The 26,289-nt window shown below is 57.7% G+C and overlaps 1 protein-coding gene across 1 annotated transcript; it reads right to left on the bottom strand.

Annotated features, from left to right (window-relative positions):
• GFRA2 (GDNF family receptor alpha 2) lies at positions 1 to 26,289 on the bottom strand. The gene is made up of 9 exons (XM_054804574.1): positions 26,096 to 26,289; positions 20,440 to 20,754; positions 16,885 to 16,968; positions 12,091 to 12,439; positions 2,226 to 2,335; positions 2,002 to 2,142; positions 1,739 to 1,914; positions 1,325 to 1,378; positions 1 to 1,118 (listed from the first exon to the last, which is right to left on the bottom strand). The coding sequence occupies exons 1-9, from the start codon at positions 26,133 to 26,135 to the stop codon at positions 990 to 992; spliced, it is 1,398 nt and encodes a 465-aa protein (XP_054660549.1). The 5' UTR covers positions 26,136 to 26,289; the 3' UTR covers positions 1 to 989.

The raw sequence follows: 26,289 nt of genomic DNA, 5'->3' as shown, positions 1-26,289 counted from the left end.
GTCGCCATTTGAGCATTTTTTTTTTTAAAAATAAAGGAAGAAAGGAAATTAAAAAAGCCACACTGTAGATGTATATGGTTATGCATATACATACATATATGTAGGTATAGGTGAATGCTATATACATACACTATATATGTATATATAAAAGAAAGAAAACAGAAAGGAACATATAGAGGTTTCCAACCACTGACAGGTCAGATCTCAACCCAAATTTGACCGGACGAAGATTAAAAAAAAAAAAATAAAAGAAAGAAAGAAAAATCTCCCCCTCCAGGTGACAGATTGAAAACATCAGGACAAACTCACAACGTTTGAATAGTAGTTTCTTTTCTCTTCCATTTTAAAACTCTCACCAACCATGGGAAAGGAAAAAAAACAAACCCAAACCAACCCCAATAACAATGCCAAGCCCTCGAGCGAGTCCCCTCGAAGGATGCAGAAGAGCCTCCCGACAGCGAGTCCATCCTTCGGGATGCTCCGATGCGGAAATCTCGCCATCCCCGTGGCCGCCCCAGCACACCCGGGCTGATGGGTCCCACAAGTAACCTCTGCCAAAGCTCCGCTCGATGCTCATTTTCCCTCCCCGGTGCCGCTCACAGCTCTGGATCCCCCGTTGCGGGGCACGTGGAGGGGGTTTTACCATGAGCTGTGGGCTCCTGCTTCGGAAAAGAAACCCATCGCACCGTAAAAGATCAAAAAAAAAATTTAAAAAAAAAAAAAAGAGAGGAGGGGAGGGGGAAATGAAAATCAGAAGAAAACCACCAAAGTTTCCCAGCGTGGTGAGGGTCCTCCTGCCACCCGGCGTGCCCAGGCTCAGCATCCCCGGTGTTTCTGAGCGTTTCAGTCTCTGGCACGAGGCGATCCTGTCCTTCCCTTCCCCATCGCCGCAGCAGGAACCGAGGCGAGAGCGAGCGTGCCGGCGGGCGCTGCCGGTGTGCGCTTGTGCAAGCGTCCCCGTCCCGCTGGCCACTGCCTTCCTCGCCCCTCTATAACACCAGCTTCAGCAGGAGGATGGGCACAACGGGCAGGATCCGGCCCGCCCAGTGTTGGCTGCCACCTGCCTTCTGGTCCACGAACGTCTTCTGGTCTGGCATGATGTCCGTGGTCAGCTGGGTCTGCGGGCGAGGGGAGAGCAGAGTTCCATCAGGGTTCTTTTGGGGGAAAATCATCCAAACTTGGAAAACACCTATTTTTGCCCTCCGGTCAGCGAAGCCAGCAGTCCCCAGGACAGCGATAGTCTGGCACGTCCTTCCCAAGCCATCTGCAGTGGGAAACAGCTCCAGGACCCCCCTCCCCACGCTCCCCCCTGCCCCAAACGTACCTCTGAGTAGCACAGGCTCTGCTCTTTGGACTTGTTTAGCTTCGATCCATGCTCCTGGAGAGGAGAGAGGAGGAAGGCTCACTTAGGGCAGGTATGTGCACCCAGGGCTGCTCCTGCCCGGGGTCTCACCCCGAGGTCTGGGGTTCCTGAGCCCCCCTGGGGATGCCCTGAGCGAGGGAAGGGGCTGGGTAGGACGCGGTTCCCTCCCTTCCCCACGCCGGACCCCCGGGGCAGTGCCCAGACCCCCGTTTGCCAGGGATGGCCACGATCCAACACCGCATCCAGACCGAGAGGCGCGTACCGAGCAGGACTTTCTGCTGCCCACGGGCTGCAGCCGATCTCCTGGCTGATGGACCCACCAAGGGTCCAGACCAGTACCCCCAGTTTGCATCAGCGACCGGGCTCGGGTCCTACCTGGACGGAGGTGCAGGTGGTGATGACGCTCGTGTCGTACATGGTGTTGCTGTCGTTGATGTCATCTGGCAAGGCAGGGCTCTTCTCTGTCTTCGGTTGGAGGGTGACGGGGGGCGAGGGGTTCTTGGGGGAAAGGTTCACATCGGTGCCGTTGCCGAAGGCTTGGATGGCGTTTCCTGGGGGCAGGAGATGTTTATGGGGTGGGGGGGCTGCACCCCGCGGTGATGGGGCAGGGTGAGGAGGGGGACGGGGAAGCGCCTTACGGAGACAGGGGTTTTCCGTGAAGTCTCGGAGGAACTTCTCGCACTCCTCCTCCAGGTTGCCGCTGCCTTTGCAAGAGCACCAGGGCGAGATGGTGATGCTGGCGGTGCTGGCGTCGACGTAGTTGGGCGTCATGTCGAAGCCTGTTCCCGGATGAGGAGAAGAAAGAGGGATGAGGGGTCGCGGTGGGAGAGACCCTTCGCCATCCCGACGCCCCGGCACTCACCGATGAGCCCCGCGTAGGAGCCCAGGCACGCCTGGTAGTTGTCCCCGGGGCAGCTGGTCAGGGACTGGAAGGATGCTTGGCAGTTGGTGTGGAAATCGGCCAGCCGGGACCTGGGTGCAAAGAGCAAAGGGAGAGGGAGGGGATTTGACCACCGGTCCCAGCACAGAGCAACGCAGCAGCAAGGAGAAACATTAAAAAAAAACCAAAAAAACCCCTAAAGACAAGAGAAGAGGATAAATGGGATCGAGAGAGGAGATCTAAATGAGATCTACACTCAGGAGGTGCAACTTCTCGTCTCGCCGCCGGTCGCCCCGGCCTGCCGGAGGGTCACAGGCAAGGGGGGGTGGTGCCTGCCCACGGGTGGGTACCCCCCCACTGGGGATGAGCCCCCGAGCGTGGGACCCCCATCTCTCTATCCTTTCCTGCTCCCCACCTCCCCAGCCCTTTCCAAGTGCCGCTCGACTGGCAGAGCACACCATAAACTTCACAACCTCATTTGGCCGCGCTGCTCCCGGCGTCATTACACGACTGTAAAATTTCACTGCTTGTTTTTATTTTCCCCCTGAAATGTTAAAGCTTAGAGCGCAATTAAAATGCCTGAGGTTGGGGGTTACGTTTTCCTTTCTTCTTTTGCAGCTGAGAAGGCAAAAAGAAGCTTCGCAAAGACCCCGGGGACTGAGATGCTCGTGCCCTGCCTGCCCTCCTGCCAGACTCGGGGAGCAGCAGGACCAGGAGGAATAAAGAAGGGACAAGAGGGGCAGAGGAGCTGATTTCCACTCCTAACCCAATTACTGGCTTGGTTACTCCTCCTCATCCTCTCTCGCTGCTCGGCGTAGCGCGCAGAAAAAGCACAAGGAGCGATGGCAGCCCAGTTATTCCCAGGTGTATCGGTGTAATCGGGCTCTGCCGACACAAACCCACGCTTTCCACGCGACGCTCCCGGGGATTTTTCTTGGGATGAAGCGAATCACCGAGGTAGAAGGATAAAGAAATGGGAAGGATGTAGAAGACGATGGACAGATGGACCAGGTGGACAGATGGATGGGCAGCAGTTTTCCAAATCGACTCAGTCATTAAATGAATAGACATGAGGCTGAATTGTGGCCCAGGCTGGGTCTCAATCACAGCGAGGAATTGCTGCGAAGCAGCCAAGTTGCTGACACTGTAGATGAGACCTCGCATTTCACAACAGAAAATCTCCTCAGCTCTTTTTTTCCCCCACACTTCATATAGAAAGGAAGCATACATTATTTTCTTTAGCTTCCTTTTCTTTCCTTCTTAATTAAATGTCATCTTTGTCCAACCGGTGATTGACTCATCCAACAGTACCGGCCTAACGCCATAGGAACTGATGAAAATAAAGGGTAGAAACTATGCGTTTGGTTTTTTTAAGTAGGAATGATTTGTTTTCAGAAGGTTTTGATCAAATCAAGTGGAGGAACAAATGAAGCAGGGATTGAATGAAGTAGAAGGCATACCCGACATCCACCCAGCACTTTTCATCACACCCGATCGAGTGCACTAAAAGGGAATTGGGGGGGGGGGGCAGGTACCACCGAAACGCAGGCAGCGCTGGGGAGGAGCAGAGATGCTGCTGCTGAGCCCGCAGCCAGGCGGCCACGGCACTTTCCCGGGCTACGTACTGGGGAAAGGACAGAAGAGGGAATAAAGCACAGCTGCTCGGGGCTGGACCGGAGCACTGGATGCTCCACGTGGGAATGCAGTGCTTTCCTGGAGACTTTCCAGCCATCCGTGACTGGGGCTTTTTCCAGATGATGGGGTTTCACAGCCACCGATGCAACCATCTTCTGCGGAGCAACTGAGCCTCCTCTGGGGACTCCCTGGTCCTTTGGGGACCCCAGCATCACCTCGCAGAGCCAGGGGTTTGGCAAGAGCCACCCATGCCCTCAGTACCTTCTTTTTGCTGCCTCCCGCGGCTGGGCACGCAGGTCGCACTCAGCTTTCTCCCGCCGACAGGCTGCCGGTGGTGTGAACTGGATTATTTTCCCACTTACACCAGCTGCCTGACCCACTTACAGCCTCCCGACAGGCTGCAAGTTTCCAGGGCAAGGTCAGCCTCTTCAGCTGGGTTATTCAAGCACTCCCGACGAGAAGACAGGACTCCCGGGCACCGCCGTGCTCTTCTACACGTTGCACGCTAATAAATAGCAATAACGCAACCGGCACCGCCTCTCCCTCCCCTTCCTCCCACAAACAAGACTCACCCAAGCCCATACACAGGGTATTTTGGCCGGACCCATATCTATTTTCCTCCCTAGCGATTTAGAAAGAAACCCCCCCACGCCAGCGGCACAGGGAAGCCGGCAGCTCCCGTCCCGCACCCATTCCTGGGACCGATGCTCGGCTCTCGGCAGCCTCCCTCGCTGGAGCTGTGCACGAAGCTGCACGCTTTGCTGGGGACGTTTGCAGTGCTCAGCCCTCCCCCTGCAGCCAAAACCAGCCTTGGGCCAAGGGGTTTTGTTCCCCCTTTGCAAGGTGGGAGCAGAAGAAAGAGCCCAGGGTGGGTATTGCAGAGTAGAAAAGCTCCAGCTCCGCTCCTTTCACGCAATCCCCGCCATAGGAAGGTATTTGGACTCCCTCCTCCTCCCCTCCGCGGGAGATAAATAAAGTTTCCGACAGCATTTCCCCTCTCCCCAAATTAGAGGCGAAGGCACGTCAATTCTCTTAAAGAACTGTGGCAAGTTCATCACCGAGCGCCACGAAAATTTGTCACGCTGCTCCCCGGGGTCCTGCTCCTGGCTTGTAGCATCCTCTAAGGCAAATGTTATTCTTTTCATAATACATGACAAGCCAGCTGGTAATCTTTCCAGAATATCCAAGCCAGATGTCACTCTTTCCGTTGTATACAATGAGTTTGCAGTCACTGGATGAGACTCTAACTGCCAGGAATAAACCTTACTGGAGCTGGCCCATAGCTTCTCAGATTTCTGCTTTTAAGTGCCCGGGGCAAAAAAAAAAAAAAAAAAAAAAAAAAATAGGAGAGGGAGCCAAGTCCATCTTAGCAGAAACAGGAGGAATTGGTGCCAAATTGCCGGCTGGCAGCTCGAGGCAGCAGGTGGGTCTGGCCGCTCTCTGCCTGCAAACGCCAGACCTGGGCTGACAGCTGGGTCAGGGATGGGGAAGGAGGACGACGGCACGGGGAGCTGCAGCTCGGCCAGCACGTTATTTTCCTGAAAGGCCTCCAAGTCCAACAAAAAAAAAAAAAAAAAAAAAAAAAAGAATGAAAAGGGATTAACAAAAATTAACTATATATAGACATATATCATAGCCCAAACTCGCTCCAAGTGCTGGATTTTAAAGTTAAGGGTTTCCAAGCTGATTCTCTTTGGTGCATCTAGAAAATACATTTGATTTCTGGATGAAAAGACCAGGACGACGCCAAGGGGAGGCAGCCCCAGGGATCCGGGGGCTTTAACACCTCTCCGTCTCCCTGCCCAACTCCAGACACCTCCCGGGGACCTGGGTCCCTGCGGTGCACGTATACCCCCAGCGCATATATCCCCCCCATTTAGGGGATGTTGTGCATCACCGCAGGGACCGTCCCAGCAGCTCCTGGCTGCTAACTCATCTCCCAGCCTTGTTAGCACGCAGGAATTCAGCAGCAGCTTGCCAGCAAGACACCCTCGCTCTGACATTAAAAGTTACCTACACAGCAGAGGATTTTTGATTGTTTGTTGTTTTGGGGTTGGGGTTTGGGGTTTGGTTTTTTTTTCCCCGTTTGTTGGTTCGTTGCAATTTTTTAAAGCAGAAAAATCCCTGGAACAGATGCAAGGTGCCTAATTGGGTGCTAATTGTTCCCATCACCGCATGCCTATGAGAAGTCCGAGCCCAGCGCTGGTAATAACTCACCGCCCATCAAAGCGAACGGTATCGGGCTCTTGAATATTTCATGGAGAAAATGTCCGAGACGCGGAGATTACTCAAGACGTGTTTTTCACAGGCAATTTACAGGGACCAAGAAAAAATGGCTTTAATAGACACGAGCGTCGAGAGGCGGCTCGGAAACGTGCCTCTCCCCCCCCACCCCCCCGCAGAGCGGTGGATGTTCAAGAAGCTGCGACAACACGCAAAAAAACTCAGCAAGACATGAAAAACCCGCGGGCCCGCTGGGCATCCTCCTCCAGTGCTTGCTCTGCCTGCTCATCCTGCTGGAGATGAATGCTTTCGAAGCCGGGAGATGCTGAGATTAAAAAAAATAAAATAAATTAGCCTCAAACACCAGGAATAGCGGCCAGGTAATTCAAAGAGCCCTGGGGACAGGGATCAGCTAAAGAAATGAGGGAAGCTGGAGCAAAACTCCACTTTTCTGGATGACCCTCTAGCAAAGCTGGTAAAGAGCTCACAGGGGGAGGGGGAAAATAAAAATCAATGGAAATATTTGTTTTATCCAGGAAAAGTTATCTGCCACCTCTGGAGACTGAAGTCACCTGTTCTGGGATGAGCCAGGAGGGGTTTATTCCCACTTTTAGTGAAAACCATCTCTCTGCTGTAGCACAGCATCTCGATAGGACGGGCACTGGTCCCCATCCCGAAGCCGCCCCTTGTCCAGGGAGATGGGGCCGCAGGAAAGAGGCAAAACCTGAACGAACCAGACAGAAGCAAAGGAGAAATCCCCAAATTAGAGTAAGCGGAGCTAAGCCAGCAAGAGGAAGAAGAAAAAAAAAAAAAAAGACGACAAACAGATAACAGACCAACTGCTAAGTTAGGAGCCATTAATTAAGAACTTTAGTTATCCATATGTATTTTTAGGACACCACATTTTGATTCATCACAGATAACAGCAGTTGAAAGACTTTTTTTTTTTTTTTTATCCTCTTGCCTGTGCTCAAACCCTATCATTACCCGGTAAGAGAAGGGAAGAATTAAACTCACGCATCATTTGATTTTAATTGAAGGACTGTTCTATTTCATTGAACTGCTAACTAAGCCGAACAGGAGATTGTGTTTACATAAGCAAACCCTGAGTCAGTATAGACTTGCTGTCACATTAAGTCAATACTTATGAAGGCTCTCTATTTAATTATTCAGTGCGAATTGACTTATTATTGTGTTAAGAGCGCGGTTAGCCTTGAGCAAGGTGGCTGCCAGAGATCCCTTCCAGCTGCCGTTGCATGCGGGTCCCAGGGGAAAGGTAGCCAGGGGGTGCTGCCCCCCACCCCCAGCCCCCTGTTTCTGTCCCCCCCATACCGGGAAGCCAAAGCCACCGACCTTTGCAAATTTGCTAATTTAAGGTTGGATTTGGAGGCAGGTTATTGCAGCCCCGGTTGCCCAGCCCTGGTGCAACCACCCACCCTGGGGACCCATCAGCCTTGCCCTGTCCCCCTCCAAACTTGAGCTTTGCTCCTCTCTGCCAGCTTCCAGAGCTGCTGTTAAATCCAGGAGCATTTTTCCCCTCCTCCTCCTCCTCCTCCTCCCCAGACAGCTCTGTGGACAGCCGAGCCGTACTTCTGAGCCGCTCTCATTACACGGCGTAATGAGAAAGTTGAGCTGCCGCTCCGCTGTTTATCAAGGAAACATCCATTATAGATGGCATTTTGTCTGCGCTAAACAAAGAGCGTGAAGACGAGGATGTGAGTTTAAAAAAAAAAAAAAAAAAAAAAGCGTTTTGTTCCCATGTTTGGTGTTTAATCAATACCAAGCCAGCCTGGATCCGTTCCTTCCCTCGCACACACCCTGAGCCAAGCATCCCTCGTGGGTCGTTGGGTGATGAAGCAAGGCTTCCCCTCCCCGGGGTATCGCTCCTGCTTTAGCATCCCAACCCCAGCCAAAAAGAGATGGTTTCTGCCGTGCAGAAATGCCCCTCATCAATGCCCGTGGGCACAGGGGTCCTGCGAGGAGCTGGGCAAGATCCGTCCCCCTTCCCAGCCACGAATACACTGAAAATGGGGAGAAAACTCAGGCAAATGAAACATCACCCTGCTTTTGGATGCTGAGGAGCTACAGCCAGTGGAGGCTGGGAAATTCTTCAGCACCAGCATCACTGAAGCATATAAGACCAGATTATTTGTGTTCCCGACTTGCTGATGCAAGATGAAAAATACAGCAAACTGCAGCTGCTGAAATCAGCTCTTTTCTCCCCTTTCCTTCCCTTTCCCCTTAGCTGAGGTTAGTGTTTTGCAAAAGGTTTTTATATTCTGGGAGCTAAAACCTGTCCATTGCAATCAGAAGCAAAGCTCGGGGAGTTTGTCAGGCTCCTCCGTTGTGCTGGGAAAAGCTTCCCGGCACGAAAAGCTTCACAAATTGCAGCAATCTGAGCCTGATTGCTCCTGCTCTGGCAGGAGCCGGCCAAAGGGGCTTGGGCATCTCACCAGGGATTTTTAGCAGCCTCGCAGGTCAAGGCCATTCGCGTTGCTTCATCCAGAGCAAAGCCCAGGATTTGAGCCCAGAATAACCCAGATCCTACACCCCGTTCCCGCGAAGGGCACAGGTTGAGCTCCCCAGGACCTGAGCCCATGCGGACATGCCACGGGTGCTCAGGGGTCACATCCTGGCCCCTACGTGCCCTCAGGCTCTCTGTGCGGTGCAGCACATGGAGGGGTTGCACAGCACCCTCCTCCTAGCTGTGGGGACCCCCGGGTGATCCGGAGCCCACTCTGTGCCAGGACACAGCCTGCTGATTAAAATACCCCAGCCCAAAGCATTCAGAAAACATCACCTTCCATCGGCGGGGATGGAAGAGCTGGTGGCTCTTATCTCCCCAGCTTTGTGACCACTGCTGGGACAGGGGCTGGTGTTCAACGACCATTTAATCACCAGTCCAGAGCAGCAGAACGCCATAAAAACTTCCAGAATGACTGTTTTCCACGCTGGACCGTTAATTTGCTCTCTTCCAACTCATCTGCTTCTTTCGGGAAGGAAGAACGCGACCTCAGGGTGGGTCGTGTCCCACAGGAGCAGCAGCCCCTATGAGGAACATCCCTACGCACCCAGCTCGGCACTGACCGCAGCGAGATGGCAGCAAAAACCTCCCCGCAAAGTCCTATCCCAGTACCAAGGGCTTCACCGTTCATTAGGCGTTCAGCCAAGAGGCTTAATTACGCTCGCAGCCCGCGCAGGAACATTATCTCATCTCCTGTCACCGCTGGGTTTCGGAGCAGCTTGCCGATCTGCTTCTGAGTTCAATGCCCTTGCCAGTCCCGTCTGCAGATAAAGAGGACGAGCTCCAGTCTGCGATGCCGACCCGATAAGCGCAGGCATCGACGGGGAGACCCCAGGGCAGACCCCAGCCCTGCCTTGCCTGCAGGCAGGGGCTCGGGACGGCAGCACACGGAGGGGTTTCGTGCCCGGGGTGGAGGCTGGTGGGTGCAGATGCCGGGGGAAGGAGGACAAAGCCTGCACGCTCTGTTTATACACGTTCCCAGCACCTGGTGATGATCTTGGCACCGGCTGCCTGCCAATGCTTTGTTATTTATAAACGCAGGGGGCCTTGGAGATGCGGGAGAGAGAGGAGAGGCCCCCCCAGCACCGGGCAGCCCTGCAGACCACCCTGCTCCTGCAACACAAGCCCAGAGCCACTCGGCAAAGGGGACACCAAGCCACCAAACCCACCCTGCCCGCGCACGGATGCAAACCTCGCCAGGCTTTTGCAGAAGAGCAGCACAAGCTGCTCCCCTGGAGCTGGACCAGCAGCATCTCAAGGGGTCCTGGAGCCACGCACCAGAGCTTGCAGACCCCCGCGTTGGGTGCAGCCCTGTCTGTGCAGCAGCTCCAAGCCCGCAGCAGGTCCCTCTGCATCACCGCTGAATGAGACCCCCTGGCACCAAAGCAAACCCACCCTAAATACACGGCACCTCCGCATCAGTCAAAACCCTCTGAGGAGGCACAAACAGCAGCTGCCGGAGAAGTTTGCGTTACCCATCCCAAAAGCCGGGGGGAAAAAAAAGCCAGACGCTCTCTCTCTTGCAATGCAACATCAATAGAGAAAAATGCTTATTTTTTTCCCCGCTCAGCTCAGGTGCTGGGCACGGCTCACCCCAGGCAGGTCACCGCTTCTAAACACTTCTGCAGCTGCAAACACAAGGAGGTCAAGCGAGCTGCTGGAGCGTGGCAGCATCTCAGAGCAGCCCTGGGCACGGGCTCCCCGCTGCAGGCTCTGCTCTTAACCCCTCTCATGCCCCAGTGCTGCAGACTGGGTACTGGAAATGCTTTTAATGGGGGGTTGGAGCAAACCCACCTGCCTGAGCCTGGGGAGCACTGCTGGAGCCCCCCCAGGGCAGAACTGCGGGAAGGGAGTGGATGGGATGGGACCTTCTCTTGCAAGCCCAGATCCAAGGAGTGCATCCACGCACGGCCCCGCAGCACCCCGTCACGGGGAGAGACCGGACGAGGTTAAGGCAAAACTCTGCAAACCAACGCCCAAAGCTGGATGCATAAATAAATAAATGTCGGATTCGGGTGCTTTGCAAAGCGAGAGCCCCCGGCCGGGGCTGCCTCTCCCCAGCCAGGCAACATCCACGCTGCTGCTGGAAAACCACGTTTCCAACTTGGAGCAAACAGCCAAAGCAGCTGCCACGCGCTTACCCCTTTGCCGCTCCACCTCCTTCTGGTGGAATTTCATTTTGTGCAGGAACAGGCTTATAATTAATGCTCGGCAGCTCCGTGGCCCCTCCGGTCCCCCCCAACGCGCTGCTAACGCAGGTTTATTCCCCTCCGTGAGCGGGTGCATCCGCAGCATTTAATGTCTGAGCGAGCATCAGGCCCGCTGACGGAGAGGTGCTACCATTAATTTGGCCACGACTCAGCGCAGCCCTGGTATCTTTTATTCATAGACATTGGCTTATTGTATTACTTTTTGATAAAAAGCCACATTCCCACGTTTCAAACACATTCGCTTGCAGCCAGAGGAGGACCTGAAGCTGTGTTATTTATTTATTTCACCAACGGGCTCTGGGAAACTCCATCACCTTGATGGCACAAAGACCCTCCTCCTCATAGGAAACATATTCGTTATGAGGCTGATCCAGCCCCCGGAGGGTGACAGGAGGGTTTTTTTCTATATGAATAATGAGTTTCATAACGGAACAAAAGCCTGATCTCCCGACTCTGCTCTACCACGGGGAAAACAGTGGATTTCACCAGCTGTGAAGTTTCACTGGGGATGCTGAAAGCACGCCGAGGGATTTTGCTGCTTGCAGGGCGCGGGTGCTCCCGATGCCACGGCGGCTTTTGCACATTCACCCCCCCTCCACAGCTTGGGGAGACGGAGCAGTCCCGGGTGGGGACAGAGCCGGCATGGTCCCCGGGGACTCAGCTCCACCGTTCACAGCAGAAAAGCATCTCTGTCCCTGCTGTTCTGCCCCACTTTGAGCGCTGCCGGAGGGCATTGCCCCACTGCAGCCTCCGGGGCCAGGCATGGGGAAGGGCAGAGACGTGGTTTTGCATTGGGGGTTTCAAAGCTTGGGGTGGGGGGCTCGGTTGGCAGCCCCCCGTGCTTGCAAACCACACGCAGCCCTGCACAAACCCACAGGTTCACCCCACAGCAAAGGGGAACCAACTCAAGGCCGTGTCTCAGCCCTCAAACCTCTGCTAAAATATGTCCTTGACGCTAATGTAATCCAAAAAGGCGGGCGGGAGACGGGAGGGGGTGGCATCGTCATCCTGAACCGGTGCTAATGAGTAGCCAAAACCCATTAACTCCGCCCCACGTTACGCACAGAACACAACCGTTACCGGAGCAGACCCAGCCGGCAAGTGCAACCGATAAACTTGGAACAGGGCCGTGCAACCAAGAGACCACCACAAACCTGGCCACGAACCCATACGAACCTCTGCACGGTCTGCGGGTCTCCCCCCGGCACCGGGAAGGGTTGGGAGAAGCCGACGCAGAGCCCGGCGCAGCCCTTACCGGCAGAGGTGATCCGTCCGGCACGTGTTGCGCAGATCCAGGCAGTTGGGCTTCTCCTTGTCCTCGTAGGAGCAGGAGGGGACGATGGTTTGCCGCCGGCGCTCGGCACAAGCCTGGTCCTTGCAGGAGCAGAAGAGGAGGCGGTACGTGTACTCGCTGGGGACGCGGTCGAAGAACTGACGCAGAGCCTTGTGGCATTTCCTCCGGCTGCAGTGCTCGGTGGCGGAGATCTCCTTGCTGCAGGTGGAGATGTAGCCCGAGCGCAGGCGCTTGCAGTTGTCGTTCAGGTTGCAGGCTTTGGCCGCGTCAAGGCAGTGGTTGCTTTTGGAGTTGGTGGCGGGGTCCATTCCTGCCCGGAGAACGAGAGGGACGAGGGGTGAGCGTGACACCGAGGGATGGGGAGATGCCCTCAAGCTGGGGAGATGCTATGGGGAAGGGGTCCGGCATTGGTGTCACCCCTGGCATCTCCGGCACGGCCCGTCCCTGCCCAGCTGGCAGCGGGGAGGGGGCTGGGTGCATCACTGCGGTTGCCCCCCTTCAACCCCACCACCCTGCATGATTTGGAGGTCCTCCTCCAGCACGGAAAGGGTCAACATGCACCGATTGCGGCAGGGGACCTGGTCAAACAGTCTTCAGTGCATAATTCATGCCATGAATTTGCAATATTTTTTTTTTCTCTTGTCAATTATTCAAAGAATAATTATTAATTATTCAGCCTGCTCCAAAGCAGAATAATTTTCCAAGCTGCACAGGGCCCCTCTGGCTCCCGCATCCTCTTCTGGGGCTCCCCAAAACCAGGTCACACCCCCCCCCCCCAGGGCTGAGCACTGCCCAGGCAGGGACGATGGGGACAAGGTTGCCACCTGAGCCAGGCACTAGCCACCTGCCCCACACCAGCCAGATCCCCCATGTCCCCCAGGAATCCCATCCGTCAGCAAATAAACAGGGAGAGGACGGACAAAGCCAAACCACCGCACGGGAACAAACGCTGAATTTTCTTCTTTTTAGGGTTTTTTTTTTTTTTTTTGTCAAAATGATGGATCACCCTTGGCAGCCCAGGTGCTATTTTAGAAGCCACCTGACTGCATCAGCCATCTCATCCCTAATTTCCTCCCCTCCGCAGCCCAGCCAAGTCCATGGATTCCTCTGTTGCCTCCCAGCTTCCACTGGCAAAGACAAACGACGGCACGGAGCAGGGCTTCCTAACAGACATATTTGTAGGGCCCTGCTAATTAGCAAATGGCAATCAGCTGCCTGGGCGAGCATCTCCCCTCCCTGCCACCCCCCCGCCTCCCCCAGCTGCCCACGGGGGCCGCCCTGCAGGCGAGCGGCGGTTTTGGGGGGTTTGTTTGCAGCACGGGACCCAACTTCTGTCTCGTTTTCCCACAGTCCCATCCCACTCGGCGTGAGCCTCCGAGCCGGGAGCCGCCAGCACGGCACCGCCCACGTTAACGGGTCCCAGTTAAAAGGTGACACTGGAAGTTCCCCCCGCAGTGCCATCCCATGCAAACCCAACCCACGCCATGCTGACCGGGGTGGGGGGATACACGTTTGCAGCTGCACCGGTCCCGACCTGTGCCGTGATGACTTTGGGGTCCCCGCAGCCCCTTTTACCCAGGGCAAGCACCCCCCGGCTGCGCTGCGATGCCATGAGACCCCAGAGCCGGGGAGGGGGGTAAAGCTGTTCGGAGAGAGCTCTCGAAATGCCAAACGTGTCATCCCAGTGATGAACACCGCCCGCGGAGATCTACCGGGGACAGGGGAGTTCGATAAGGCAGACGGAAAGCGAACACTTCTTATGATATATGATTTATAAGTAGATCTGCCTTGAAAAATAGTGCAAGAGGCAAGAAGGTCGCCGGAGCTAAGAGAGACGTTTGAGCTGATGGATGGTCGGAGCATGAACCGGTGCTGCGCTGGGGGGGATCCTCCTCCTCCCTGCTCCTGTTCGGAAGAAAGGAGGTGAAGACAAGTCCTTCAGGGCTTCACGCCCTCCCCAAGGATGCGACAGGGTAGAAATTACCACTTCACAACAGGAACCCCCCCAGCCCGGACGGTGCTACGGGGTCCCTCCGGCTGAGGGCTGAGGATGGAGACAGCTCGTGACACTGATGCCAGAGGAGCAGAAGGGGAAAAAGAAGCTTGCAGAGGCCGGGGGGGGGGCACATGGCTCTCTTTTCTCCTTGCCCAGACCAGCTCCTGGTTTTGGGGGGGGGTGGGGGGTGCACTGAGCACCCTCTGCACCCGGGTGCACTGGCAGCCTCCCCGGATCCGAGCCCTGCGAGCGGCCGACAGCGGCGGCTCTCCGGTACAAACGCAGGATCTGTGCAAAGTGCCGGCTTATTGTCTAATCCCCCGGAGCATCGCTCCTGCCCTGCCCGAGACCTGCAGGGACCTGGATGCATTTTAATAGAGCCGATGCTTGAAAGCACAGGGTTTCTGGGGAGCTCATTAATAAAGCAAAAGCATGAAAATTTCATGAGGCGAGAAGGAAACGGGGGCCAAGGAGCCGGGGAGGGGACCGCGCTGGGAGACCTGGTGCCACCAGCCGTCCCCTTAGCTGGCTCTGCCTGGCCTCCCCGCAGGACGGGGTCAGGGGCAGAGGAGGAGGAGGATGGGGAAGGCAGAGCTGCTGCGAGCCCGCTCCATGCCGTGCAGCACGGGCCGAGTCTGGGGATCTGACACCCACCCCCTCCGTGGGTGCTGCTGCCCCGTGTTGGTGCCCATGTGGGCAGAAACGCAGCGTGGGGGCTAGCTTCCCAACCGGAGCCTCTTCCTTCTTCCCCGCAGGCTGTGGTTTCCGCAGGGCAGGATCCGGCACCCCTTGGCACCGCGGAGCATCCTCACCACCGCCCCGGGATGCCCTGCGCCGTGGGTGGGGGTCCGGGAGCCCAAAGGCCGGTGCGTGGGGAGGGCTGGGGTGCTGCCAGCCCCCCCGCCCCGGTCCCGGCAGGCTGCCCATGGAGGGCAGGAGCAGACAGAGCACAGCAGCGCGCATCGCCCCCCTCCTCGCTTACACAGCCCCTTCTTTCTAGAAAGGTAAGGTAATTCCTCCGCTATCCCCACAGGCAATTAGCAGCGCTCTGCCTCAAGCCTTGTTATCCAGGAACAACACTCACAGCTCATTTGCTTCAATCGCTCGGGCTCCAGGTCAGGGCTGGGGGTCCCGGGGGGCAGCCGCTCGCCCGCTCCCACCACTCCAGCCCTGAGCGAGGGGGACAGAGAAGGTGTGGAGGAAGCATCAAGGCCACCCCGATGGCCGCAGCGCATCTCTGGAGCACAACTATGGCCATTCCCCTCCCTCTTCCCCCAGCCCCAAAATTGCCAGACAGGCTTCCTTCTCCTCTCGCTTTGCTTTTATGAATAAATCAACCCCTGAGCATTTAATCCCCCACTCCAGACACTTTGCTTTTCATACTTTCCAGCAGCTAAAATATTTCCTTGACGCTAATGTAATCCAAAAAGGCGGGCGGGAGACGGGAGGGGGTGGCATCGTCATCCTGAACCGGTGCTAAGCTCCCCGGGAGGGAGCCTGGCAAATTCGCTCCAGGAGTTAAAACCTGGCGGGTGATGGCAGCGAGGGGATGCAGCGTCACAGCCCTCCTCCCAGGTGTCCCCACGCGAGCCGGGGTGGCTGCGGGCAGGGCTGCACAGCCGAGGGGGGCACGGCATCACTGCGGGGTCCCCGGGGTGCCAGCACCCTCTGCCCACGTGCACCCCACCAGGTCTGGGGACACAGGGACCCCCAAACCCCCGCAGTGGCAGGTGGCTCTCGGGGAAAGGGTTAAGAGGAGAAAGAGCAGGGAGAAGCCAAAGCATTGCGTGACCTAATTTGAAAAAGGGGGGATGTGGGTGGGTGGGTGGGGGTGGGGGGTGGCAGCACCGAGGGTTGTCATGGAAATAGATGGCAAAAAAAAGTTCCTGAGGATGGTGGTGGAGTTTGGGTTCCCGAGAGGAGGATGTGGAGGCAGAGAGATGCTCCGAAGGGCTCAGTGTCCTTCTCCCAGCAGCATCCCGCAGCTCGGCTCGAGGCCGGCTGCCCCGGGGAGGGACAGCGAATGGGGACCACCCCGGCTTCCCCACACACGGGGCCTCCTGACGGTCCCAAATCTTCCAGAAGACAAAACGCTTTACATCGAGCGATGGATGGGCAGCGGGAGGGTCCGGTGTGTGTCCCCCAGAGCCCGGGCCGTGCCTGCGCCTCCCCCTCCTCCCCTGCATGAGGGGACACGGCAAGACAAAGGAGGGAATCACGGGCTCTCCAGCCCACCTCAGCTACTGGATATAAACCCGCGGTTGGAGGTAACTGAGTCCGAAAGGTAAAAAATCTAAATCAGAGCCTGGGGGGGGAATAGGAACCCGGAGGAGGAGGCTGCTGCCCGTGGCTCTGCCATCACTGCCTGGCAGGGGCTCAAAGCGAGCACCCCCCTCAGCTGGGGCTCACAACGTCTGATCCCACCGGGAAGGTCTGAAACAGAGAGGATCTGTCCCAAAGTCCATCAGACCCCGGCAGCGCTCAGGAACCAGCCCCTACATCGCTCCCCTCTGCCAGGCATCGGCATCCCGGCCGGCTGCGGGGGGGGGGGCACGTGTTGCCCGCCGAGGGATGCTCGAGGCATCAGGTCTGGGGTGACAGGGAGAAGAGATGGGCAGGAGGAATTTCAGTGTGGCCACAGGAACTGGAGGAGCAAAGGACCAAACCATGGGGGAAGGAGCTGCAGGTTTTCCTCGGTAACAGGTCTCCGTTCACGGGCAAGAGAAGATAAAACAGCGGAAGCGTGTTGCTTTTATTACCTGAGAAAATTGAAGCAAGTCTGAATATATCAGAGAGACGAGAGGTGACCGGCTCGTAGGGGGAAGCTTCATAAAATTCTTCTCCTGGAGTGGGAGAGAAGAAAGAGGAGAGAAAAAAACAAATTAAAAAACACAGTGAATAACCCCAGCCACCACCAAGGCTACAGCCGGGCGCGAGCACACCCCCGGCGTGGCGATCTACGATTTGGGAAGGCAAAAACCAAAAAGCATTTAAGGCACTGCCCTGCAACAAAAGGAAAAGCCCATTTTGGACAAAACTCAGCTTAATTCTTGCTGGCTGGGAGCTTGCGGCAGGGCAGGCAGGTCTGCGCTGCTGCCTGCAGCTGCCTGACAATCGGGTCCTGCCACAAGCTCAGCTCCTTATGCAGGTCAGGTTTGGCAGCGGCCGCATTCAAAATGACCTCAAAAGTTGAGGGAACTTAGATTTGAAAGGTCCATGTTTCATGACTACATCCGCAGAGTCTGGGCCAGCTGCAAGCTGAAAGTTTTAGGGTCTCTACTCAGCACTGGATTGTTTTGTTGTTGTTTTTAAAAAAAAAAAAAAGAAAAAAAAGCTTTTGCCTAAAAAAAACACTGTAAAGATTGTTTTCTGCTCTTCTCTGCCTCTGATGCACTTTGGGAAATGGAAATATTTCAGTGGGGGGATACAGACCCGACCGGAGAGCCTCATCGTTTGAGCATCCCCACCACTGACCCACCCACACTGCACCCCAGGGGCTCATCCCTCCCAGTCCGCACTTCCCGGAGGGAACCTGAGCACGGTCCGGTCCGTCTGTCCCCAGGCTGGGGGCAAACCCCCTCTCTCCCACCTCTGAGTTCAGTGCAAATTCACGTGTTTTACTGCCTGCCCTCTGTGCAGCTCCAGAAGAGGCTGATTTCAGGAGAGCCGGCCACGGCTCTCAGGAGAGGAAACGCTCTCCTCAAACCCCAGCAGCCACAGAAAAAAAAAAAAAAAAAACCAAAATAAAAAAAATTTAAAAATAAAAATCAATGCCTGGACTTTGAAAGCCCCAGTAGAGGCTGACCAGCAGACCCGAGCATCGATCTCCGCCGTGCCTGGCAGCCGTTTCGGCAGGATCCCTGCCCGCACTGGGTGCCCTCGCTGCTGCTGAGCCTGGTCTGCCCCGGGGACGGACCCTGGCAGCCCCGACCACTCCAGCCCACGCGTGCTCTACCGAGTTATTATTAGCCCAAGGCAGCAGCATTTATCCCGTGTAATTAAGGAGCCACTTGAAACCCTGTGCTGGAAAACAAGCTCATTAGGAGGCGGGGAGCAATGCGGGAGGGCTCGCTCCAAGCCCAGCAGCTCCTCAGCGCCTTTCCTTGGAAATTGGGGAAGGCAGAGCTGGGTGGCTGGCCAGGGAAACCCCGGAGGGATGCCAGCTTGGGCTGTCTCCAGCAGCTGTGGAGTTTCAGCCCATCACCCCGCGCCTGGCCTTGCCACCGTTCTCAGGGTGATGCTGGGCGATGCTGCGTGGGGGCAGGAAACGCGCTCGGGGCAGCCTGCAAAGTCCTCCCGCTTCAGGCCAACCCCCTTCGCCCAGCCGGGTTTCCTTAATGCTCCGATGACAAATAGCACCTTTATTAAAGTGCATTTAGGAAACACTGTAACCTCCCGGTATATTGCTTTGCCAATGCACTAAATAATTAAATACTAGCTGAACCTCGCTGCTTGCTAGGAATATTACTGAGCATTAAAAGGGCAGTGGACTTTTCTTGAGCTCGCTGAGATGCAATTAACCTCCAGGAATGAGGCTGGAGTGAAAGCAGTCCTCCTTAATGGCAGGGACAGCCTAGCTCCGGGAGGCCACCGGGCACAGCATCCTTGTTGAAAGGCAGAAAGTTGGGGTCTACCTTGGGCTCCCCATAGCTTTTACACTCCCTGGTTTATGCACGTTAAAGCTATGAACCGCTGTATCTCCCCAAAGCTTCTAGCTCTCCTCAAGACTTGGTATAATCACCTCTCTTCCCACCTCCTCCTCCTCCTCCTCCAGGTACAGGTCCCCGAGTACCCATCAAGCAGTAAAGCATCCCTCATTCACGTTTGCAAAGCCCCCTGAAATTGCTGAATGAAGGCTGCTAATGAGGGGTAGAGAACAATTAAACAGTAATTCCTGCTCTGGGCTGGTTTTGGACTCACTAATCCCTGCACTGACCCCGATTTGTAGGCAATTTCACCCGGGGGGCTGTGTGCTGGCGTACAGCTCCCCACATACTTGCCGCTGCAACCAAAGCCCCCCCAGCACCACCACCACCTCCTCCGGCTTCAATCCCAGCTCGGGAGGGAGACCAGAGACCTGCACCCGCTGCGGGAACGTGGCTGCCAGGGATGGAGGCTCCATCAAACGAAGCTAAAGGAGGTGGCTTTCGGCTGGGGTAATGAAACAGCAGAGGAACAGGCATTTTTACAGGCCCAAATCGTTGCTGAGAGCGGGGTCAAGATGCCAACACACTTGGTGCCATGGCTGGCCGAAGGTCTGTCCGTTTGCAAGCTGTCACCGGCCAGGCGGGCACGTGCCCTTGCAAGGACCGTGCCACGACCCGGTGGCTCTGGTACAGGCAGGTTTGCGCAGGCTGAAGCTGGATTTAAGAGCTTCCACGTGCAGAGCCAGTCGTAAGCCCATTAAAGGGATCTATACTGTTAAACCGATGCTCCCCTCCGGCCTGGGGCCAGCTGGGCGCTGGCAGAGCTGTGCAGGGGTGGCAGGAGGGGGAAGAGCCCACAGGACAGCAAAGCAAATCCCACCAGCACTGGTAGCAGCCTCAGCTGAGCCCCTCACAGCCGGTTCCTTCCTCTGAGCCCAGTACAATGCCCCTCTGCAGCCCTGGACCAGCAGCACCAGCCCCCGGGGCAGCCCCAGCCCCTGCAGAGGGACAAGGGTCAGGGGGTGAAGCCCACTGCCTCCCCCTGCCTTCAGGCAGTAGATAATCCTGCCTTCAATGAACAAACCAGCCCCAGGCTAGCAAAATCCAATTTCAATTACCTGCGCTGCTCCAGCCTCTGATTTACTCCTTCACCAGGCTGCAATTACGGCAGGCTCTGGTGCATCGCCTCTCCACAAGGCAAAAGCCCAGTGAGCCCTCCCTGCCGCTCCCCAGCCCACAAACCCCACCAGAGCAAGGGCTAACGGGGGGCTGGGGGGGGTCGAGGAGGCACCTCTGCACCCTGAGAGATCCCCATAGCTGGTATCGAGGTGCAAAGCCCAGGACAGGTGCCCAGACGCCCGGGCACGACAGCTCTGCCACGACAGCGATCAGCTCTTGCTGCAAAGGCAGCCCCCAGCCTGATTCTCCCTTGCCACGCGCCCACGTTGGGCAGACCAGCTCTCAGCTCGGCCCCCATCACCATCCTCCGAGAAAGGGGGGGCTGCCTGCCTTGCCTGGGGTGCCCGTGCAGCCCAGGGCACTGCTCAGCCCATTTTTACCAGAGCAGCGAGGTGCCCTCGGAGCTTCCCAACCTCGAGGTGGGTCAGGACCACCTTTCCTCCAGCACCCTCCGCCCCATTGCAACCCCCCCAGAGCCCTGCCCCGTACCTTCGGTCAGCCCGAGGTGTATACTCCAGTAGATCTGAAGGCACTGAAGCTCCTTCTTCATCCCTCGCTTGCAACGGCAGTCGTAGAGGGGGCTCTCCTGCAGCACCTCCAGGGCTGTCTGGCATTCCTTGTTGGCCAGCATGGTGTTCCTGTCGCGGCCGGCCAGGCACTGCCGCAGCGTGCGGTACCGGGAGCTGCAGCTGGGCTCTGCCGCGCACAGCTCGTTGGCTCGCACGCAGTCCACAGGCACCCGCCAGCCATGGGGGTCCTGCCCCGGTGGGGATGGGGGGCCAGCCAGCGAGCGGAGGATCTCATCTGGGCGAGGGGCAGCGGAAGGAGAGACGAGGGCAGAAAGAGGTGAGGGAGGGCGACCAGGAGGTGCCAACACCTTGCATCCCCTCCCCGGGGACCCCACACATCAGCCCGTGCCCCGGCCACACTCCCCAACGGGTCCCCAGCATTAGAGCTGCCCTCGGGCTGCTCTAGAGAGGGAGAGCATCCTTCCACCATGCCTAATCCTGGCCTGGATGCGTCCCCAGCCATAACCCCACTGCGGGCTGCCAAACACGGCAAAATTCAGCCGGTGGCCTCAAAAAGCAAGCGGGATGTCAGAGGGCACCCCGGCAGCGGTGATGTGCCCCAAGGCGCGGGGTGGGGAAGGTGGAGGGTTAACCCAACGCCTCCGCTCCTGCAGCTACGTGATGCCACGGGACGTTCTGTTTCTTATTAAAACCAAACAGGCAAATAAACAAATACAGAGTGTTTCCAACCCCGGTGCTTGGGGACACGAACCTCCACGCATGACCTCTCAAGAGTCAAGGGAAGCAGAAAGCCCATCCAAAATCTCTGCGCACATCGCTCTTTGGTTTTTATTTTGCAGCTCATCGTTTTCAGGCCCGCCACAGGATTTTTAGGGCATCTGACTCATGGGTTTTTGAGCGCTCGGGCTTGGCAGGGCTGCGAATTGGCTGCAGCTCAGTACAAACTCTTCCCCTCGGGAATGGCCTCCTGCCTGCCTCCGTGCTAGCCGCCCCTCGGGGTGGCAACCATCCAGCTCGCCCGGTTCCTGCCCGTGCACAGCCCCTGCCTGCTCCTTGCACCCTGCCTCAGCAAGCGGCTCCGTGCGCTCCCCTTCCCACCCGGCACTCCCTCAGCGCTCACGCTATTTCTATCAATTTTCTCATTTGCTTTTGGCTTTTTGAACTAGATTTTTGCCAAGTCAATCCCAGGCAAGGCCGCTGGCCCATCCCATCACGGGTGCCCCCATGCCTGCACCAGCCGAGCGATGGGGACGGGGCGGGCAGGACCCCCTGCCACTCCTGACACCCCCCCAGCTGCCCGCTTGCCCCCGCAGGCAGGGAAAGCCCTGGAGCAGGCAAAGGCAGGCACGACGGGACCCGGATTCATCCCTAGCTGTCCTGGAGGGTGACGCAGGGGGAGACCCCGCTTCGTGCGATGCCCACACCCGCTGCTGCCCCTGCACCCTGGGGAGCAGCTTCCCCTTCCCCTTGCTGCCAGAGGGGCACGGCGAACCCCAACCTCCACCTCCCAGCCCCTTTCCCACCCGTGGCCGCTCGGCCGGTTATGGCAGGGGGACAGTGACACCTACAGGCATGTGACAAGGGCCACCCGTGTCCCCCCCACCCACCCACCCACCCACCCATCAGGACACGCAGGCAGCTCCCACGCTTGGCGGGTGCTCAGCCCCAGCAGTGTCTCCCCCACGCAGGCAGCTGCCCGCAGGCAGGGCTCATTCCCTGCCACCACCCACCCTGGGGTGGACACCCGTCCCCCGCCACGGGAGCAGGCGGCCACGCACGCCTCTGCCCACCTCGCCGAGTCGGGACACGCTCCTCGGGCCGCGGGGAGGGGAACGGGGATGCTCGGGGTTCGGACGGTTCTGCGGGAGGGACGGGGCGATGCTGGGGGTGAAGGAGCAGGATGGGCAGCAGCCCTGCGTGGAAACACCTCCACGAACAGATCCCGTCCTCCTGGTCTGCAGCCCATGCCCCCGAACAAACACCGCTGGGTTCGGAGAGGTCTGAAGGCTGGCCGGGGAGCCAGTAGCACGTGCAGAATCCTCCGCCCACATTAGATCCAATTTTGGGTGGCAGATGTCCCTCGGGAAGGCCCTCCTTGGCCTTTCAGGATTATATTCCACACGGGAGGCAAGCAGGATCCACGAGCAGTGGAGGCACACTCCTGGACTGGTGAAGGAGAAACAGCCATCCCCAAATGCTCCTCAGGGCATAAATCCCAGCTCTTTGCCACGAAATGGATGATGCTTTGGTGCTTTTGAGTAGAAAGGGGCCAGCTCTGCACCTCTACACGCCAGGAAACCCCAGCCCAAGGCACCCAGCGCTGCGGCTGGGACAACCTGCTCCTGCTGCGGCTGTCAGCCCCAGGGCAATCGGCTCCCAGGCATGGAGAGCCATCCCACAGCTCCACCGTGTGCCATTCCTCCTCCGCCGCTCTCACCCAGCCCAGCTGCAGATCCATCTGGTGCTCGCCCCAAACCCTCTGCCCTGGAGCAAGCCCAGGTCTCAGCTCCAATTTGGTCTTCTCCAGCCGATGCCGTGAAGCCTCTTCCCAAAATGCTGTCCGAAGCCTCTCCTCCGGCCGCGTTCCTGTCTCCCCGCTGGCTCCATGGGCCTCCCAGGCAGGGCCCAGAGGTGCCGGCAGGCAGGCAGGGAAGGGAGACAGTCTCACCCTGATGCAAAAGGTGCTGGACCACATGGAGCATCCTTGTGAGAGGCCCCAGCACCCTCGGCGACGCATCCCGGTACTGGGGTGGACACTTGCTCATGCCGGGATGGGAAGCCCAACAGTAAATCCATCTGCCAGGGAGCCAGCAGGGATGCATGGCGCTGAGCTGGCCTCGTCCTCCCGGCTTTTGCTGCCTTGCTCCCACGGCCTCGCAGAGAGCAGGGCACTATGTGCACCCTCGGCAGCCCGGGGAGGGTGCCTGCAGCATCCCGCACCGCATCCGAGCCAGGAGTGCCAGCAGACCCCGGGGCACGGCACAAAGCCGTCCCGCTGGAGGAGGAAGGGCAGAAGCAGCCCTTCCCCGCAGTTCACAGCCTGCACAGGACAACTCGGTCCCCCCAAATCCAGCAGCATGCTCAGTCCTGGCTGCTGGGTCGGTGTTTTTTCCTGGGGCCCTCCTCCCCTCCCGGCTCCCGGAGCTGCCAAGCCGGGTAAAGCTCCACAGACCCCCGCAGAGGCGCAAGGTGGGGATTTTGGATGGAGGGGCAGGCTGAGGGTTTGTTTTTTTTTTTTCCTACCCAAAAGAAATTGCCTCACAGATACACACTCGCTAAACTCATATCAATAAAACATCTGCAGAGAATTTAAACCTAATCCTCAGCAGTCTCCGGGGTGTCAGAGCACAGCAAGAATTTGCAGGCAGATGCACAAGCCTCCGACAGTCAGCCAGCAAACAATGCGATGGCCCGCTTTCCTCTCGCTCCCGCAGCTTCCCCCAGCAGCATCAGGCTGCGTTGTCTCTTTTCTAGCTGTAATACATGTTTCCTTTTACTGGTCCTGCCAGAGACCTTTGGACACAGGCAGCTTTAGAGGTAAATATTTATCCTCACAACTTGACTCAAAAAAAAAAAAAAAAAAAATTGCTCAGGAACACGCAGCCTCCCAGCCTGGCCGCTGTGGCAGTGATCGCTTTATCCCACACAAAGGGGGTTTTTTGGCTCGTCAGAAAGAAGAGCCCAGATGTGAAGAGCTGAGCTTCCTCTGCGCTGGACCCTGCTCTCCCAGGCTCCTCACCACGTCATGGGGGGGCCGTTTGGAAAGCAGCAGGATGAGGTCCCCTGGGCACCCCAGTGCTAACACTCAATCTGGGGGTACGGCTTCCTGGTGATGACTGCTCGGGGTGTTGTAGCTCCTCTGGCTAGGGGGGGAACAGCCTCCCCACCCGGCCTCCCTCCCTGCACCCATGAAACCTTCGGGGCACCCGGGAAAGGGGGCAGAGGGTCTTGCTTTCCTGCAATCTCCCCCGCAAGGGTGAATGGACCCGGGTTTGGATGCCTTAGATGGGGCATCCTGGAGGTCCTTGTCCTCCCGAATCTCGCTCGTGAGACGTCCAGCAGCGAGTCAGACATGCGTACAAATGGCCAGCGGCCAGCTGCCCCCCCCAGCCAGCGCTGGAGAGCCCTTCCTCTGCCCTGCCCAGATCTCCTCCCACTTGTGCCCCCCACCCTGCCCGCAGAGCATCCCTCCTTGCTCTCTCTGGTCAGAAGGCAGGGCTTGTGCCCCCCTGCCCCGACACTCCCCGGCATGCTCTGCTGCTGGCAGGTCACAGGGAAGGGCACCCCGAAATCAGGGCTCAGCCCCCGACTGCTCAGGCCTGTGTCCCACCCCACACAAAGGCACCGTGAGGCACCAGCTGCCCCCCCCCCCCCCGGTGGCACAGCACCCCTTCCCCTCGCCAGCCAGGGATTGCGCTGGGGAGGGGGGGAGAGGAAGAGCCTGTCACCCCCCCAGGGAGCACAGTGCTCCCGAGGGATGCCGAGCACCCCATGCATGGTGGTCCCTCTGCCTGCACCCCCAGCCCCACACCGCAGGATGCTCTGGAGGGAGGTTTGCTCTGCCAACCTTCAAGTCTCCCTCAGCAGCTGCCTGTCCCTTCTCCCTGGCCTCGCAGGAGGGTGACGCTCCTCCACTCCAGCCGAGCTCAGCAGAGTTTTTCCGGGCACCCGCTGCTGCAGTGTGCTGGGGATCACACACACGCAGGCACCCGTGGAGAGGCAGCGGGGCGCGGGCGCTGCCGTCACGGCATCTGGAGCGTGACACGGCACACGACCGAGTCACGGTCCTGCGTGTACCAGCCTCGAAGGAGGAAAATAACGGACCTTTCTCATTTGCTTCCTTTTCACCCCAGACCCACCACGATCTCTGACTTCTCCCCTTTTTTGGCTGCACCTTCCCCGTCTCTGTAGGAGGCTGCCCTAGAAATGTTAAGCTTTCTTCCTGGCAGAGACAGGAGCTCCTAAATAACTCACACATGATCTAAAGCAACACGCACGAATTGCAACAGAGGGGACAGCAATTCCCCACGCACACACACATGCAATTAGCTCAACTTTCAGAACCGATTCTCCATGCCGAGTTCCCAGGCACACGCAGGAAAGGGGGGGGGGGGGGCAGCCACGGCAGCAGCGGCTGGAGGGCGCTGGGAGACACGAGTGGGGCGGGGGGGGCGGGGGAGGAGAGGGGTAGATATCCTCCGAAATGCAAATCCACGTATGCTGACAAGGAGAGAGGGGATCAAAGACGAACAGGGCTTTGCTGCCGCACGCCGATCGCTGATCCTGCCCGCTCCCCGGCATCGCGATCGCGGCCGTGCGGTGCCAGAGGCGGGGGTCGCCCCGTGTTGTGCCCGTGTTCACCCCCACCCCCCCACACCCCACCCCCGTTTTAAGTTCGAGAGGAAAATAAAGTTGCCCCTAGTTAAAATCTTTGTCTCGCCCTATCCCTCTCCCGATGCAGACCGAGCGGTGCCCATCTCGGGGGAGCGCCGGTCCCTCTCTCCAGCCCCCGCAGCCCCCCACCCAGGGGAAGGACACGCCACCTCTGCCATCCTGCCCGGCCAGGCGACAAGCAGCCCTCCCGGCCTGCGGGCATCCCCGCCGGGACCACTCACCTACGAAGAGGACGATGCAGAAAGCGTTTGCCAAGATCATGTTAGTAAATCCACGCGTTCCTCCACGTGTGCAAAATTTAAAAAAAAAAAAAAAAAAAAAAGAACGAGGGGAACAAAAAAATATAATTCCCAAGGCGGCTAGGTAGATCCCAAATCCGGGCGAGGACGGTGGGCTGCAAAAGAGGAGGGGGGGG

This window comes from Grus americana, chromosome 26, assembly GCF_028858705.1.
Source record: "Grus americana isolate bGruAme1 chromosome 26, bGruAme1.mat, whole genome shotgun sequence".
Lineage (NCBI taxonomy): Eukaryota > Metazoa > Chordata > Aves > Gruiformes > Gruidae > Grus > Grus americana.
The sequence above is the reverse complement of the archived record's forward strand: the minus strand, read 5'-3'. Positions and strand labels throughout refer to the sequence as shown.